The 15360-nt window shown below is 35.1% G+C and overlaps 2 protein-coding genes across 2 annotated transcripts; both read left to right on the top strand.

Annotated features, from left to right (window-relative positions):
* Positions 1 to 13118: 13118 nt before the first annotated feature.
* On the top strand, positions 13119 to 13367 carry JDV02_010523 (uncharacterized protein; the record flags this gene model as incomplete). The annotated part of the gene is made up of 1 exon (XM_047992268.1): positions 13119 to 13367. A coding segment is annotated over one exon (249 nt), but the record flags the coding sequence as incomplete, so codon positions are not given.
* Positions 13368 to 13727: 360 nt separating this feature from the next.
* Positions 13728 to 14976, top strand: JDV02_010522 (uncharacterized protein; the record flags this gene model as incomplete). The annotated part of the gene is made up of 1 exon (XM_047992267.1): positions 13728 to 14976. A coding segment is annotated over one exon (1249 nt), but the record flags the coding sequence as incomplete, so codon positions are not given.
* Between the last annotated feature and the right edge of the window lie 384 nt (positions 14977 to 15360).

Raw genomic sequence — 15360 nt, 5'->3', positions numbered from 1 at the left:
AGAGGTAAAAAAGGTAAATATAAAATAAAGGTATAGCGCCCTTTTTTTATATATTACGCGCTTTACTTTATTTTATATCGTAATATATAATATAAAAGCCCTTACCTTATTCTCTCTTTATCTCTCCTTTTTTTACTTACTTTATTCTTTTCCTTTTTAATAATAACTTTCTTTTTCTTATTATTAAAGATAATTAAGTAAGCCTTTATTATAAGCCTTTTATAATTAAAGCTATTAAACTTACGATCTTTATATTATATAAATTATCTTAATAAAGTAAAGTTTTTTTATATAGTCGGCTTTATTTAATATAGCTATATTAATATTATTTCTATCGGTAATATTATAGTTAATTATTAAGTAAGTTAATATTTCCTCCCTTTTATTTAATTATATCTTAATAAAAGAAGGTTTATAATTACCTTAAGGTTTAAAACCTTAGCGGAGCTAATATAAGTAGCTAATATAGTATTCCTATATATAAAGAAGTCGCTTTTTATCCTTTACCTCTTATATAGATTAATAATATTCTCTTAAAGACCGTTAAGAAGAGCGGTATTCTATAGGTTTTTACCTATATTGCTTACTTATCGGATAGGGAAGTAATATTATATATTACCTTTTTAAAAGGGAATCTATATCGCGTCTATATCCTAGCGGACTATACCTACCCTTAAGGATAGTTTTTCGATACCTTAATTTAATACCTTAAATATATAAAGGCTTTATTTATTTCGTTTAAAGGGTATTTAAACTTAATTATATATTCCTATTATTTAACTATACTATAATAGTTATATTCCGCTAGTAAAGAATATATAATATTCCTATTTTATAAATATATCTTATTAAAGTTTTTTTTAATTAATATAATTAAGGCTTATATTAATTATATTTAATATAGCTAAGCTAAAGTATATAAGTAATATAAGTATCTTAATTTCCTTCCTTATTTTACGTTAAAGTATCTATATTTAGCTTTAATAAAATCGGTATTAAAGGTAATAATAGACTTTAAGGATTACTTAGCTTAAGAGGTTAATTTATTAAGGTACTTTTAATTTCTTTAGCTATTTAGTAATTATCTTTATTTAGTCTTTATACTTGCCGATTTTTATATAGAAGAGATATAAGTAAACTTCTTAAAGGGGAAGGGGATAAATAATTTTAAGTAATAAAAATCTATATAAAAAGGGGTTTTTTTAAATTAAAAAAGGTTAAGGCTAATTTAGAACTTTTTAATTAATTAATAATAAGTTATCTTATAGGCTTTAAGGTTATTATTCCCCCTTTTAGACTTAGCTATTAATTATAATAGGTATTATACTTAGCTTTATATTCTATATAGTTTTTAGCTTATTTTAATATCTTATTCTATCTTTATAGTTATAATTAATTAATTATATTATAGTAAGCTTATTTCTTATTATATCTTATTATATTAGCTCTATATAATTAATTATTATTTTAGTTATATTAATTATAAGCTTAGCTATAATTACTTCTTCTTTATTAAGTATATAAAGGCTTATATCTTTAAGTTATTAATGCCTTTATAATAGCTAGCTATTAATATATAAATCCCCTTCCTTATTAAATATATAAAGGCCTATATCTTTAAGTTATTAATGCCTTTATAATAGCTAGCCGCTAAAGTAGCCGCTTATTAATATATAAATCCCTTTCTCTATTAAGTATATAAAAGCCTATATCTTTAAGTTATTAACGCCCTTATAATAGCCGCTAGCTAATATATAGATCCCCTTCCTTATTAAGTATATAAAGGCTTATATCTTTAAGTCGATAATATCTTTATAATAGCCGCTAGTTAATATATAAATCCCCTTTATAATAACGTATATCCCTTATAATACTATCTTAACTAATTTAGCGCTAAGCTTAGCTATATTAGCTATAAGCCTAATTATAACTATTTCTTCCCTATTAAGTATATAAAGGTTTATATTAAATAAAGTACGCTAAGTAACGTTTAAGATATATAGTTAAAAGATCGATTAAATAGTTCTTACCGATATATCCTTTTTTTAGCGTTTTAGCTTTTATTTTATCGAGGTATTTATTTTAGTATATTCTCTTTTTTTTATCTATATTTCTTTTATCTTTATATACCTTAACTACCCCTCCTTAACTATAGTAACGATAATTAATCGATCTCGCTTATAGCTTAATATAAGTTTTATAAGGGAGAGGTAAAGTTAAGGGAGCTTTCCTTTACCTATATAAAAGGCTTAAGTAGCTAGACTTTAAAGTAAGGGGGGGGTATAAGGATAGGGCCTTTAGTTATAGGTTATAAAGTTAAGTTAATTATTTAATCGAGTTTATTTAAGCTAAGAGGAGCTATAATAATTATCGTTAAGTAAGCTTATTATATTTTATCTTAAAGTAATTAATTATTTATTAAAGATATTTACTATTTATTATTATCTTAGTAAAAGTATTTAAGTTAGTCTTTTAAGATAGTATAAGAGAATTAAATATTATTTATTATATATATTATATAAGCTTATATAATAAATACTTAAGAGACTATTTAAAACGGTCTTTATTATTTAAGCTAGAACTTTATATTCTTAAATAGATTATTTAATTAATAGATATTATATAATAAGACTAAGTCCCTTATTTATAGTTTTATATCTATTATTTAAAGGTAATACTTATTTTTACTATTTATTTAGTTAATTAGCTTTTATTAATATTTTATAATTTTTACTTATATAATAGCTATATCTTTAGCTTTCTAAATAAATAAATATATCTTTATAACTAAGAGGTCCTTAATAGTTATTATATTATTTTAATTAATTAATCGCTATATTAAGATATCGACCTTTAAGGGTAAAATTAGTTCCTATTTATAAATAAGGTAAAAGGCTAATATTCTATAAGTATATTAAATAGCTATTCTTTTTATTAAGAGTATTTAATTAAGGTATTTAATTTAGTATCTTTTAATTAAGTATATTATTTTCTTAAGGCCTTAAATAAAGGTTTAATGCCCCCTTTCGACTATATTATTTACCTATAAGTTATATATAAAGATAAGGATTATATTTAATCCTAACCCCTTTAAGAAGTCGCGGAATTAAATATATATTTTTAGTCCCCTATCGATTATTATATCTATAATATAGCTATATTAGTAAAATATAAATAAGGCAAATTAGCTTATTATAGCTATATTAATTATATATATTAAATAGGCCTCGATTTATCTTATTAAATTATATTAAGCTTTTAAGAGATATTTATAACCTTTATCTTTTAGTATATATTAATAATCGAAATATACCTTTAATATTAAGTATTTAAGTATAATCGAGATTATTATTTCCTTTAGTCGCTAAAGAAAGAATTTTTAGTATTTAATATAATATTAAATCGCTTTTAATATATCTTTCTATAGCTTTAGCTATTAATATCTATCTTAAATTAAATAAAAAGTAATATCTCTCCCTTTATAACTATATTATTTATAATATTAAGATATAATTTACTTATATTATTCTTTATTATTTATAATTAATATAGGTCTTTAAGTTATTTTATTAAGGTATAAGTAAAGTTAGTCCTTATTAATAAAGAACTAAATTACCTTTTACTAAAGTATTTAAAACTTAACTTAAGGTAAATTAATTAATCTCTATAGTATAAAAAGGTATTTAAAGATTTATTAATAATTAAGGGAATAATAAATTATCGTTTTAGCCTTTATAATTAAGTTAAGGTAGAGATCGATAAATTCCTTTATATCTCCTTTATACTTTTTATCTATTATATCTAAGGGGATATAAAGTATATAAGAAAGGGCATTAGCGATATTATTCCTTATATTAAGGATATATTATATAATAAAGTTAAAGAGGAAGATATAGCTAATTTATTTCGTAATTATTATATTTAATATATCCTTAAGTATATTATTAAGTTAATTAATAAATATTCTTATATTTATTTTAAAAGTAAAATAGACTCTATAGATAATCCCTTTAAGCTATTATAAAGTATAAAGGACTACCTTATATTCCCTCTTTATAGTATTATATCCTTATTTAGCTTTTATTTATATTTTATTTTTATAGCGGATAGAGTATCGTTTTCTATTAATTATTTATATTAACGTAATTCCTTAACCTAAAAGGCTTATATTATATATTATAATAATCTCTTTATAGCCTTTTCTTAAATCTAGTTAAATTAAAATTAGCGATATTATAATAGCCTTCTTTAATTAAGATATTAAAGCTTATTACTTTAGGCCTTAAATCTATACTATATCCTTCTTTAATAATATTATTAATAATATAGCGATCTATATAAACTATTTAATCTATTACTTATAGTACTTTACGAGCCTATAAAAGGATTAAACTTTATTAATATCTATATAAGATTCCTATTTATTTATCTTCGTAATTATAGCTTCGATAAATAATCTTCTATTTATCCTATATATATAGCTTATAATCTTAATTATTCGCTAATAAAACTTTAACTTTATTATTAAGATTATATATCTAGAAAGCTCTATATTAAATAAGACTTTATTAATATTAATAAGGTATTTATATATAAACCGATAGATATTAAAGAGCGCTTCTTTTTATCTATAATCTATATTAGGCCCTTAAATAATAATATTATTAAGGAAAGGCTAATAGATAGTTAAGATTAAATTAAAGAGGATTTAATAAATAAGCCTTATAAATTAAGCTATTAAGTTTATTACCCCTTAAGGGAGGGTATATATTTAAAGTAGCCTTATTAATATTATAAAGGTTATTAAGTCCTAATTTATTAAATTAAGTAATATTTAATTATATTTATAGAAGAAATTAAGTAATAAAAGGATTTTATATATTAAAAAGTTATTACTAAATTTATCTATACTTAAAGGGATAAATATATCTTAAATTATAACTTTATTTACCTTTATTACTAAATTAATAAGGTATAAGCCTCTATCCTTTTTAACTATAAGGAAGAATAAGTTTCTATATAAAGTATATAATTCTTTTAATATCCCTTTCTCGATCTTTATATATAAGAGATCGATAACTTTCTTTTTTAGTCCTCTTAAGATTAAAATAGTACCTACCCTTTATATAATATACTTAACTATTTTAATCTTTTATAAAGGGGCTATTATTTAATTTAGCTTTTTATAGTCTTTAAAGTCTTATATAAAGGCTTTTTTATAGTTATAAAGGATTTCCTTAAGTATATTCTTTTCTTTTAAGGAGAAAAATCCCTTTATTTATATTATAACCCCTTATAGCCTCTTAAGGGTAAGCTTACTTCCTTACTTAATATTAAAGAACTTTTTAATAATATAGCTAATATATTTTCTTTTAGTTAAAACTACCCCTTTAACTTTACCCTATATCTTTTATTTTTAATAGGGGTTACTTTTTAAAATAGTCCTATTAAAAGATATATTATCTCTTAAGTAGGTTTTAATCCCCTTACGTTTATATAAAGTATAAATAATAAGCTTTAAGAGCGTTTATTTTAATTATATAGCTTTATTCTCGAATACTTTATAGGCTTTTATTAGCTATACCTTTATCTTAGCTTAAAATAAGTTAAGGATAGTAATTAAGGTCTTTAGGTTAAGTAAAATTAAGGTTTTATCTTTTAGGGTTATTTAATTATTATAAGGGGTATTTTCTTAGCTTCCTTTTATATTTAATTTTATTATAGAGGCGATATTATTATCTTAAAATCCTTTATTATTAATATTACTTATTAATATTTAATTATTATAAAAGTTAAGATCTTAAGTATTTAAGCTCTTTACTTTAATAATAGTAAATTTAATATTATTTACCTATATTAATTCTATATAGCTATTATATTCCTATTTAATAGCTTTAGCTATTAATATAATAACTTAAATCCTCTTTATTTTATATTTAAGATAGAGGTCCCCTATCTTAATAGTATAGTTAAATATAACTTAAATAGCCTTAATAAATAGTATTTTAAGGATTAAAGATATAAAAATAATATTAAGCACTATATAAAGCTTAATAGGCCTATAGGCATCTCCTATATAGATAAGTATATATACTTCCTTATATATTTTAATTATATTTTTTAAATATAACTTAATAGCTATAAAGATAAGTATAATCTAAAGTCCTCTCTATTTAACTTCCTTTTAGGTAATAAAGTTCCTTTTTATACTTAAGTCTATTAATATAAGGAAAGGTAGTTTAATTAGCTTTTTAATATATATTTAAATCTTAAGTAAGTCTTATATATATATAAATATTTTATTTAATATAAGGACTACTTTAATATATAGCGTCTTACTTAATAAGTTTATTACTTTTAGGTCTACCCCTTAAATAATATAGATTTTTATTTAATTACCTCTTTTATAAGGGTATCTTTATATAGTTAAGGTACTATATCTTTTATAAGGGATTTCTTTAGGGATATAAAAGTAGATATTTTCTTTAGCGGGTAATTTATTTATATTAATACTATAATTATTTAATTAAGGGTTAATAAATATAATCTTTAGCTTTTCCTTTACTTTACTTAAAATCTCTTTTATTTCTAGATCTTAAAGCTTAATAATAGCGATATCTCTATTATTTTTAATAATTAAAGGTTTATCGCTTAAGTACTAGATTTCTTTTACTCCCTTAGCTATATTTAAGATCCTTTTTATAGCTAACTTTTTAAATTAAGGAAATCTTTTTATTAGATTTATTATAAAGATAATAAGCTTTTTATTAATTATTTTATAGATAAGACCTTTATAAAAGCGCTTTATTTCTTTTTTAAGGTCGAATTTAAGCTTAAAGTAAGTAATATTCTCTATATTTATTAGGTCTTATTAAGTCTCCTATCTTTTAGGTTTTATATCTTAGTTTTCTTTAAGGCGCGCTCTTTTTCTTTTATAAGCGTTAATATTAATTAAGGTAGCTTTAATTAAATAATCTTATTAATTTTCTTTAATTATAATAACCTTAATAAATAATATCTTATTATTTTATTAACTATATTAAGTAATATTAATCTAGCTTATTTACTTAAGTCTTTATATATCCCCTAACCTTATAAAAAAGAGATTAAAGTATTCTTTTTTTCTTAAAAGTAGTTTTTAATTCTTTTATATATTTAATTCCTTAGCTTTAACTATTAAGAGTAAAGGACTAATAAAGTATTTATTAAATCTCTTAACTTAATAATATATAAGGTAATATATTCCGCTATTAAGCCTAATATATTAATATATAAGTAAGGGGGGGATTATTTAACCGTTTTCTTTTATTCTTACCTATAGGGCTTTTCCTTTTATATTAAAGTAAATAAACTTAATTTTCTTATTATATTTATATTTTAAGTATTTAACTAAGATATAGCTAGGTTTAATATAATATTAATAAAGCTATTTATATTTACCTTCCTTTTATAAAATTACCCTTATTATAAATTAATTAAAGTTATCCTCTTCCTTAAAGGAAATTATATAAGTCTATACCTTTTATATCTTAATTAGCGTTATTATTTTACTAGCTTTTTATCTTATTATCTTACCCTTTTATATTTATATTATAAAAAGTTATTTAAGATCCTTTATTTATTAATTATTTTATTAAGCGAAATTAATCTTAAGCGCTTCGAGCTATTATATTAATTTATCTATCTTACCTTTAATATATTTTATATTATTAATATTTTAAGATAGTAAAGACTTAAGTTATTATTTTCTTTAATTTATATATTTCGGAACTATTTAATCTTATAGTTATTACTCCTTTTAGATTAGCCTAAAGTAAGAAGCTTCTTTTAATTTAATATTAAAATAAGGGGTTAAATAATCTTTAATTACTTTAATAAGTTCTTTATAAAGGATTTTAATTATATTTAAAAAAGAAGCTCCTTTTTTTTCTAGGATTTTAACTTAAATATAGGGGGGTATAGCTATAAAGATATATCTAAACTATCCTTTACTTATCTTTTATATATTAAGTTTAACCTTTCGCTAAAGGTATATATATTACTTTAGCTAGTTTAATATATCTTAGTTTATTTATAGCTTTACTATAAGGTATTATTTTAATTAAGTATATATAGTTTCTATTTAATTAAAGTCTAATAAGTAATATTCCTTAATAAAAATAGTCTTTATATCTTTTTAATATAATTTATCTATAAGGACTTTTACTTTTTATACTTTTAATAAGGATATATAGCTCTTAAGCTATAATAGTATCTCTTCCTTTATAATTAAGTAAGCCTTTATCTTAATTTTCGAACTTTTTAATAAAATCTATTATATCCTATTTATTAAACTTTAAGATAGTAAGTTAATATTAATTAAGACTTAATATTCTAAATAGCGACTTCCCTATAAGGGAGATAGCTTAAGTTAAAGTATTATTATTAAGTTCTTTTAGTTTATTTATTAGCCTTATTATAAGTAAATTAGATATTCTTACCTTATATATAAGGGGATTTCTTTTAAGAGTACTTTTTATTAAGTTACTAAAAGATCTTAAGTTATTTACTATATAAAAAAGAAGGGTCGAATTATTTTATTATAAATTAGCTTAATACTATAAGTAATCTCTACCCTTTTTTAATATTTTTATCTTTTTTCTTAATATAATTATAGCTATAATAATAAGCGCTTATTTTATTTAGCTATCCTTAATAATTACTTAAGTTACGATCTAAACTATAAAGATTCTTAATAATTTTCGTTTATTTTTATTAGGTTTTTATTTAATTAAGTCTTTTAATATAGGTTTATAATTTTATAGCCTTTAAGTTTTTCCTTATTTATTAGTTTTTATTTTATTAACCCCTATTCTTTTAGATATATATTATTTTTTACTTATATTCGCTTTAACTTTATTTCTTTTTAAATATTAAACCCTTTCTTTAATACTAAAGCTAAATCGTCCTTTATTAAGAATAGGGCTTATTATTTTATTAGTCTTTTTTTCTTTTTTATTAATAATATTTTTCTTACCCCTTTTTTTTTTAAATTTAATATTCTTTTATTTAATAGCCTAAAGGTACCCTTAAGTTAATATAATAGCCCTTAAGTTATTTTACGCCTTAAAGACTAATTATATTAAGGTAAAAAAGATATTAAACTATAAAGTATATTCCTTTTATATTCTTTCTATCCTTACCTAATATATTATAATATAAGGACTTTTATATATTAATATATTAATATAGTAGAAAGGCTATTAAGCTTTAATTAAATAATCTTAAGTATTAAATATCTATATTTACGATAGTATATAAAACTATATAGTAATCTATAATAGTATAAGATACTTATATTAATAAAGTATATTTATATCTAAAGTATAAAAATAGGGCAAAAGAGTAAGTATTATCGGCTATAACTAAAGAGGTATAATATATCCTCTCTAACTAAGAAGGCTTCCTTCCTTTATAGTTATCCTTATAGTCTTATCTTTATAGCTCCTTTTACCCCTAGCTATTTTTATTTTCGGGCCCCCCCTTTCCTTCGTCTCTCTCTACTATAGTTCTTTCCTATGCTTTCTCTTATTAATATACTATATATTTAAAGTAGGTAGCGCGGGCTAGTAATAGGGCGGGGATATAAAAATGCGGAGACGGTTATCTATATAGTAAAAAGTAGTTATCCCCCTAGTAATACTCTATATATATAACGTACCTCGAGACGTATTTAACGCCTCTATACCGTATAAGGCAAGCGGTAAGACCTTAAATAATATAATTTATATAGCCTGCTAATAGGGGTTAAAAGGGGTATAAAGGCGCCCTTATGGGTCTTTAAATATCACTTTTAGCACCGTTAGTCTCCTAACGAGACTGCTGCCGATCACGGCATTAATCTTCGTACAGTATAACTATACTACTACTAGGTACAGCTCTTTGTGGGAAAACGGCAAAGCTCACCGGGTACCGGGGCGCTGCATGTTTGCCGGAATTCCCAGGATGATCCCTCGTCCCCCGGGAACGAGCGAAAACGACTGCTTGTTGGCGTGATGGCGAGAATTGCCATGGTCATGGGCCAGCACACCGAGGCAACCGAAAACGGACATGTCTGTCACTCGATCCGCGGGTCGATGCCTATAAATCACGTGATATCGACACAATGATGGAGAGGACCTCTCGAAACCTGCGTCGGTGCAAAGGAAGCAATCAAAAAACCCACCGAGTGTGAAGCACGTTACAGAGCGCGGCGAATAGGTGCTGCGTGGCTTAGCCCGCGGCGCGGGCGTAGGGGGCCATCGTGTGAGACACATGGTCTGTCTCGGGACGCCTCGAGGCAGGCAAGCAGGGAGGCAGAGACGTGTGTCGTGTCACTTGTGTGCGAGGTCAAAACAAAACAATCAGCAGCCAGGCAGCCAGCCTTTTTTTTCGCGCTCACTGTGGCCCCTGGGCGCTTGGGGGCTCTCTTTTTTTTTTCTTTTCCCGGTTCTTTCTTCTCTTAGGTATGTTCTGTGGTGCGGTGGTGGTGGGATGCAGAGCCGCCGCCACGCGCATGACGATGACGGTCCGGCGGGCTGGGTCCTTCTCCTTTTCCGGAACGGAGCGGGCTCATCATCATCATCGACGAAGTGGGTGGACGATTAAAATAGTAGCAGATAGATGGCAAGTCGTGATGTGTGCGGCTGTGGGTGGTAGTGATGGGACTCTGATGACTTGTGTTGCGCGCGGAGTAGGTACGAGGGAGCCGCCACCAAAGCAAGATACGAGATGCATGCCGCCACCAGGGCGCTGATGGGCCATGATATCCCACGCACGCCGGAGAGCTTACTCTCTGTGGCTGTGGCGGTGCGGTGAGTTGCAGTGCGGGCGCGCACAAAAGTTTGTGGCGCAAGAATTCGAGAACCGCCAGTGCCAGCACGGAAAACAGGGCAGGGCAGAGGCGAAATTGCGCTGACCGGTGGGAAATGAGGGCCAGACAGCCTTGCGTGCAGGTTTCCGGTGGGACATGATGCCGCTGTGATTGCCTTGCATTGAAAAAGATTTGAGAGAGAGTTGGTCTCCACCGCGCGGTCAGTGTTTGCATGCGGTGGGCCTGGGCCTGGATTGCCCGAGCGCTTACGATGATGGTGGTGATGCCGTGATGCCGTGATGGAGAAAGGACGACGCGGACGGAGTCATGGACCCGCCAGCGCGCGCACGCACGCTCTGCAGCGAAAAGCCGGGCAAGGCCAGGCGTGGAAGGTGCCTCTGTACGGATGAATACTACCTGCACGAGGCAGCATCCGGGAGCGGGCCGTCGTCAATTCTGCTGGTCAACGAGTAGGTGGTGTTGTGGGCTGAAAACCCGTGGTGGCTGTGGCTGTGGCTGCCTGTCTGCCCAGCGCAAGATGGAATGGTTGCAGTGCATTACCCTGCCCTGCCTGCTTGCCTGAGCGCTGACGAGAAGTGGGTTCAGCCCGCGCCATCGCTCGTGGGGGAAACGCACATGCGAACCACCGCCTCGCACGCTGCGCTTCCCACGACGACGAAGTCTCAGGACACCCGCTAGAAGCCACTTGCTGACGAGAATAATGACCGCTGTCGCTAACAGACCTGCCGCGTGGGATCTTCGAGTTGTCGTCACACCCGGGCTGTCTCTCGGGTCACCAGTCATGCCCGGGGGGTGGTTGGATGCTGACCTGACACGGCGGCGCGGCGGGGGCATGCAGGCAGAGAGAGCCAGAGCTCAATGCGTCGTCGCCATTTGTTCGGTAGCAGTCCCGGGTCTCTTCGCGCTGTGTGTGTACTTTGTAGGTTGGGAGGAGGCGTTGCGTGCGTGCCTGTCCTGGCCTGGATAACTGGGACTGGTGGGGGTGCCAACAAACGTGAGAAAAGGCTAAATAAATGGTCAGTGGAGGTACAATACCTTCCTGATGTCTGGGCATCACCAGCAGGTGAATTGCTGGAGACTCATATGTATGTGGCGCGTGTATTACGAGTGCAGCGGCGCATATCGAACCCGTACAGAGGCGTCAATTGCAGAGTGGTGATCCGTGCAATCGGCAGAGGCTCTCCAATTTCTTTCGCGCCCCCGCTAGCACGGTGCGGCGTGGGTGGTGGTGCCTTTGCTCGCATTGGAGCTGAGCTGCTAAAATGGAACGCATTGGCCACCGCTGCCACGGCCGCTGTCGAGAGGATGGAGCGCCGTGCCGGATGCCCCGTCTGGGCGCAGCTACTAATAAGGTAGCCCGTAGCAGCCCGACGGCGGGGAGCTGGAGGCCAAGCAAGCCTCCAGCTCCGGATGCGAGCGGCCTCGCAGCTCCCGGTCGTAGTAATAACACTGCCCGCGCTTCTTCTACTGTAGGTGCTAGGTATGTGTGCACAATTGAAGTGTCAGTGCGTGCCGCTGCTGGAAGTGGAGGGGATCCATTCAGCGATCCATCCATCCATCCAGCTCGCAATCCCGCCCCAGGGCCACCTCATGCTGTGCCTCCTCCAGACGTCTGGGCAGCGCAGCCCATCCATCAACCCATCCGTGGATCCCATCCGTCCGTCTCCCCATCCATCCATCCATCCACCTTTCCTTCCTCGCAAGGCCAAGCCCACCCCACGACCGACCGAGGCCATGGCCTGACCTGGACTAGCGGCTCCCTCTCGCTCGCACATCGAGTTTCGTCGCCCCCAGGCCACCTCGCTCACTCATCGACGCTTGTCTCCTTCTTTGCTCGTATCCGTCAGCAGAGCCTTTTCTCTCTCTCTCTCTCTCGTGCTCTCGCTCACTTGTCTCCTTCACTCTCTTTTGTGTCTCCCCCCCCCGCCCCCGAATCATCGTTGCATCCCTCTCCGCTCTCTGAGGCCTCTCATCGTTCTCGTGTCACTGTCGCCGTCACGCTCACTGCCGCGCGCTGCGACGTCGTCATCCAATCGCTGATCACAGCGCCTCTCCCGTTGCGCGCCTGTCGGGCCCCAGTGTCTCGTCTGTCGTCCGCACATTGGCCTCATTCCCGGCCTGACTGGCCCGCCGCCCCCCCGGGCCCCCCGAGACCCGAGATAGCCTTTGCATCACAACTCAGGTTTGTGCTCACCCGCCGCACCAAACCAAACCAACACGCCTCTGTAGCACGCCAGAACTGACATGGCTCCATTGGCTCTTCCAGCCAACGGCAACCCTCCGTTACCTCATTGTTTAGGCCCCCGACATATTCGACGGCTTCTCCTGTGGCCCCTTCATCTGCCGCCGTCTGTCTGTCCTTCTCTTTCACCACACCTTTGACGCTCCTTGGGCACCCCCGGTCGAGCCGATTTGCGAAGCGCTCCTCGGCCGGCCATTCAAGTCAGTCTGCGACAGCCAAAATCCATCGATCCGACGTCGAGACGCTGCCGCAGCAGCGCTCCTTTTTCAGCTGGTACGTGGACATGGGCATCGTTGCCTCATATGATTGATTGTTCGTGCGCACCGCATCGTCAGCGCCAACGACGGTCTCTCTCTTTCTCGCGCGTGGCATTGTTTGTTTCCCTTCCTGGCCTCTCACCTGTTTCACAACGCTGCATCGAGCGCCGGACGGGCGCATCCTGGAGCGCCTGCGCCAAGTGTCTTTCCTGCACCATCTCCCGGGCCACCCGCGGCGCACGGCGTTGCTGCAAGACTGACCTTTTCGGCTCCTGAACGCCCGAGGTGCACTGCCACTATACCAAAATAAACCTCCAAAATAGTGTGGCCTACATCATGTCCTCGACCGTCGCGCTTACACTCATCTTCACGATAGATTCCTCACTCGTGTGAACTCGCCAGACGACGTCGCCATGTCGAACGTGACTGGTGGTACGGTCCCTCCGGCCGTCACGCCCAGCACTCCTGCTGTGTCGACGCCGAGCACGCCTTCGCAACCGCCCACGACTCCACCGGCGGCGAGCAGCAGCAGCAGCTCTCCCCCGCCGCCGCCATCGACCTCGTCCACACCCACACCGACGACTCCATCGACCTCGTCGACTCCCCCCCCGGCCACCTCCTCGCCGCCGCCTCCTCCCACATCGTCGACGCCACCACCCGCGACTTCGTCGAGGCCCACACCCTCGTCCACCCCTGTCACCACGTCTAGCAGTTCCACACCGCCGGCACCGACGACATCTGCCCCGACAACTGTGGTGACAGAGACGCCGACCACCCTCTCTACGGCCGTTACCACTGTCGTCCGCACTTCCACGACACTCCCGTCTTCGTCGTCGCCAGCTGCGACTACCAGCTCGACATCGACGCCTACGCCCAATGACCCAGCTGGCAGCGGCAGCGGAGGCCTGAGCCAGGGGTCCAAGGTGGCCATAGGCGTTGTTGTGCCTATTGCTGCCATTGCAATTCTGGCCATTCTTGGATTGTTTTGGTGGAAGAAGCGGAGAGCTCGCCAGGAGGCCGAGGAGGAGCGCCGCAAGGAGGTCGAAGACTATGCCTACAACCCTAATGCCGACCCCACAATTCCCGCTGTCAGCATGGCTGCCGCCGATAACTCGTACGAGATGCGCGAGGACGGCGGATCGGGCTATCGTGGATGGGGGTCGACCACTGCGGCCGGCTCTACCGGGCGCAAGGCGTCTACAACCATGTCTGGTGGCATGGCGGGCGGCGCGTACTCAGATATGACGTCTCCGACCCGCGTCGCCAACTCGGAGGCCAGGTCCGGCGAGGCTCTCCTTGACGGCTCGTCGTCCCCTGATGGAGAGATTCTGGGAGCTATGGGCCCGGCCGCGGCCAACAACCGCGGAGACGTCCGCCGAGGTCCCTCCAACGCATCGTCCTCCTATAGTGCAGGTGGACGGTCGGAGGGGTCCGAGGGCGGTGTGTACGGCAACGGCGGCGGCGCCTATTACGACCAGTATGCGCAGAACCCGTACAGCGACCAGCGGCCTCAGGAGCTTCCCGGCCAGGCGGTGATTAGGGACAACCCGGCGCGGCGTAACACGCGCATCGAGAACCCAGCGCACTATCCTCAGCAAAGCGCTGGCATCGCCCAGAATTTCTAAGCGCGTCTCTTTGTGTCGAGATGCATCTGAGTACGCAGTTCGTGGTTGGACTTGGAAGTGCACGATACCCCCGCTCGGGCTTGGGACCTTGCGAGAACAAAACTGGAACAAGGGCAACTCTTACTGGCGTTGGTGGTCTTGGGCGCATACGTTTGTCTATTGTTTGGTCGTTTTGACCCTTGAGGCATGTCGGCGACACGTTGACTCAGATATTATTACTCAACAGCGCAGGAGGATTTGTCTCCCTCACTCTCAGTAGGGGAGATGTGGTTGAGGGAGAGCAACGCACCCCAGCGAGATATGGGTATGTATATACGGCATCGGCATAGCGACTACTACTTTGAGCATTCGTTGCCGTTGGAAACACACCCCCTTTTGCGAAGC

The sequence above is a fragment of the Purpureocillium takamizusanense genome, chromosome 12 (genome assembly GCF_022605165.1).
Source record: "Purpureocillium takamizusanense chromosome 12, complete sequence".
NCBI lineage: Eukaryota > Fungi > Ascomycota > Sordariomycetes > Hypocreales > Ophiocordycipitaceae > Purpureocillium > Purpureocillium takamizusanense.
Note: the sequence above shows the minus strand (reverse complement) of the source record. Positions and strands in the feature narration are given on the sequence as shown.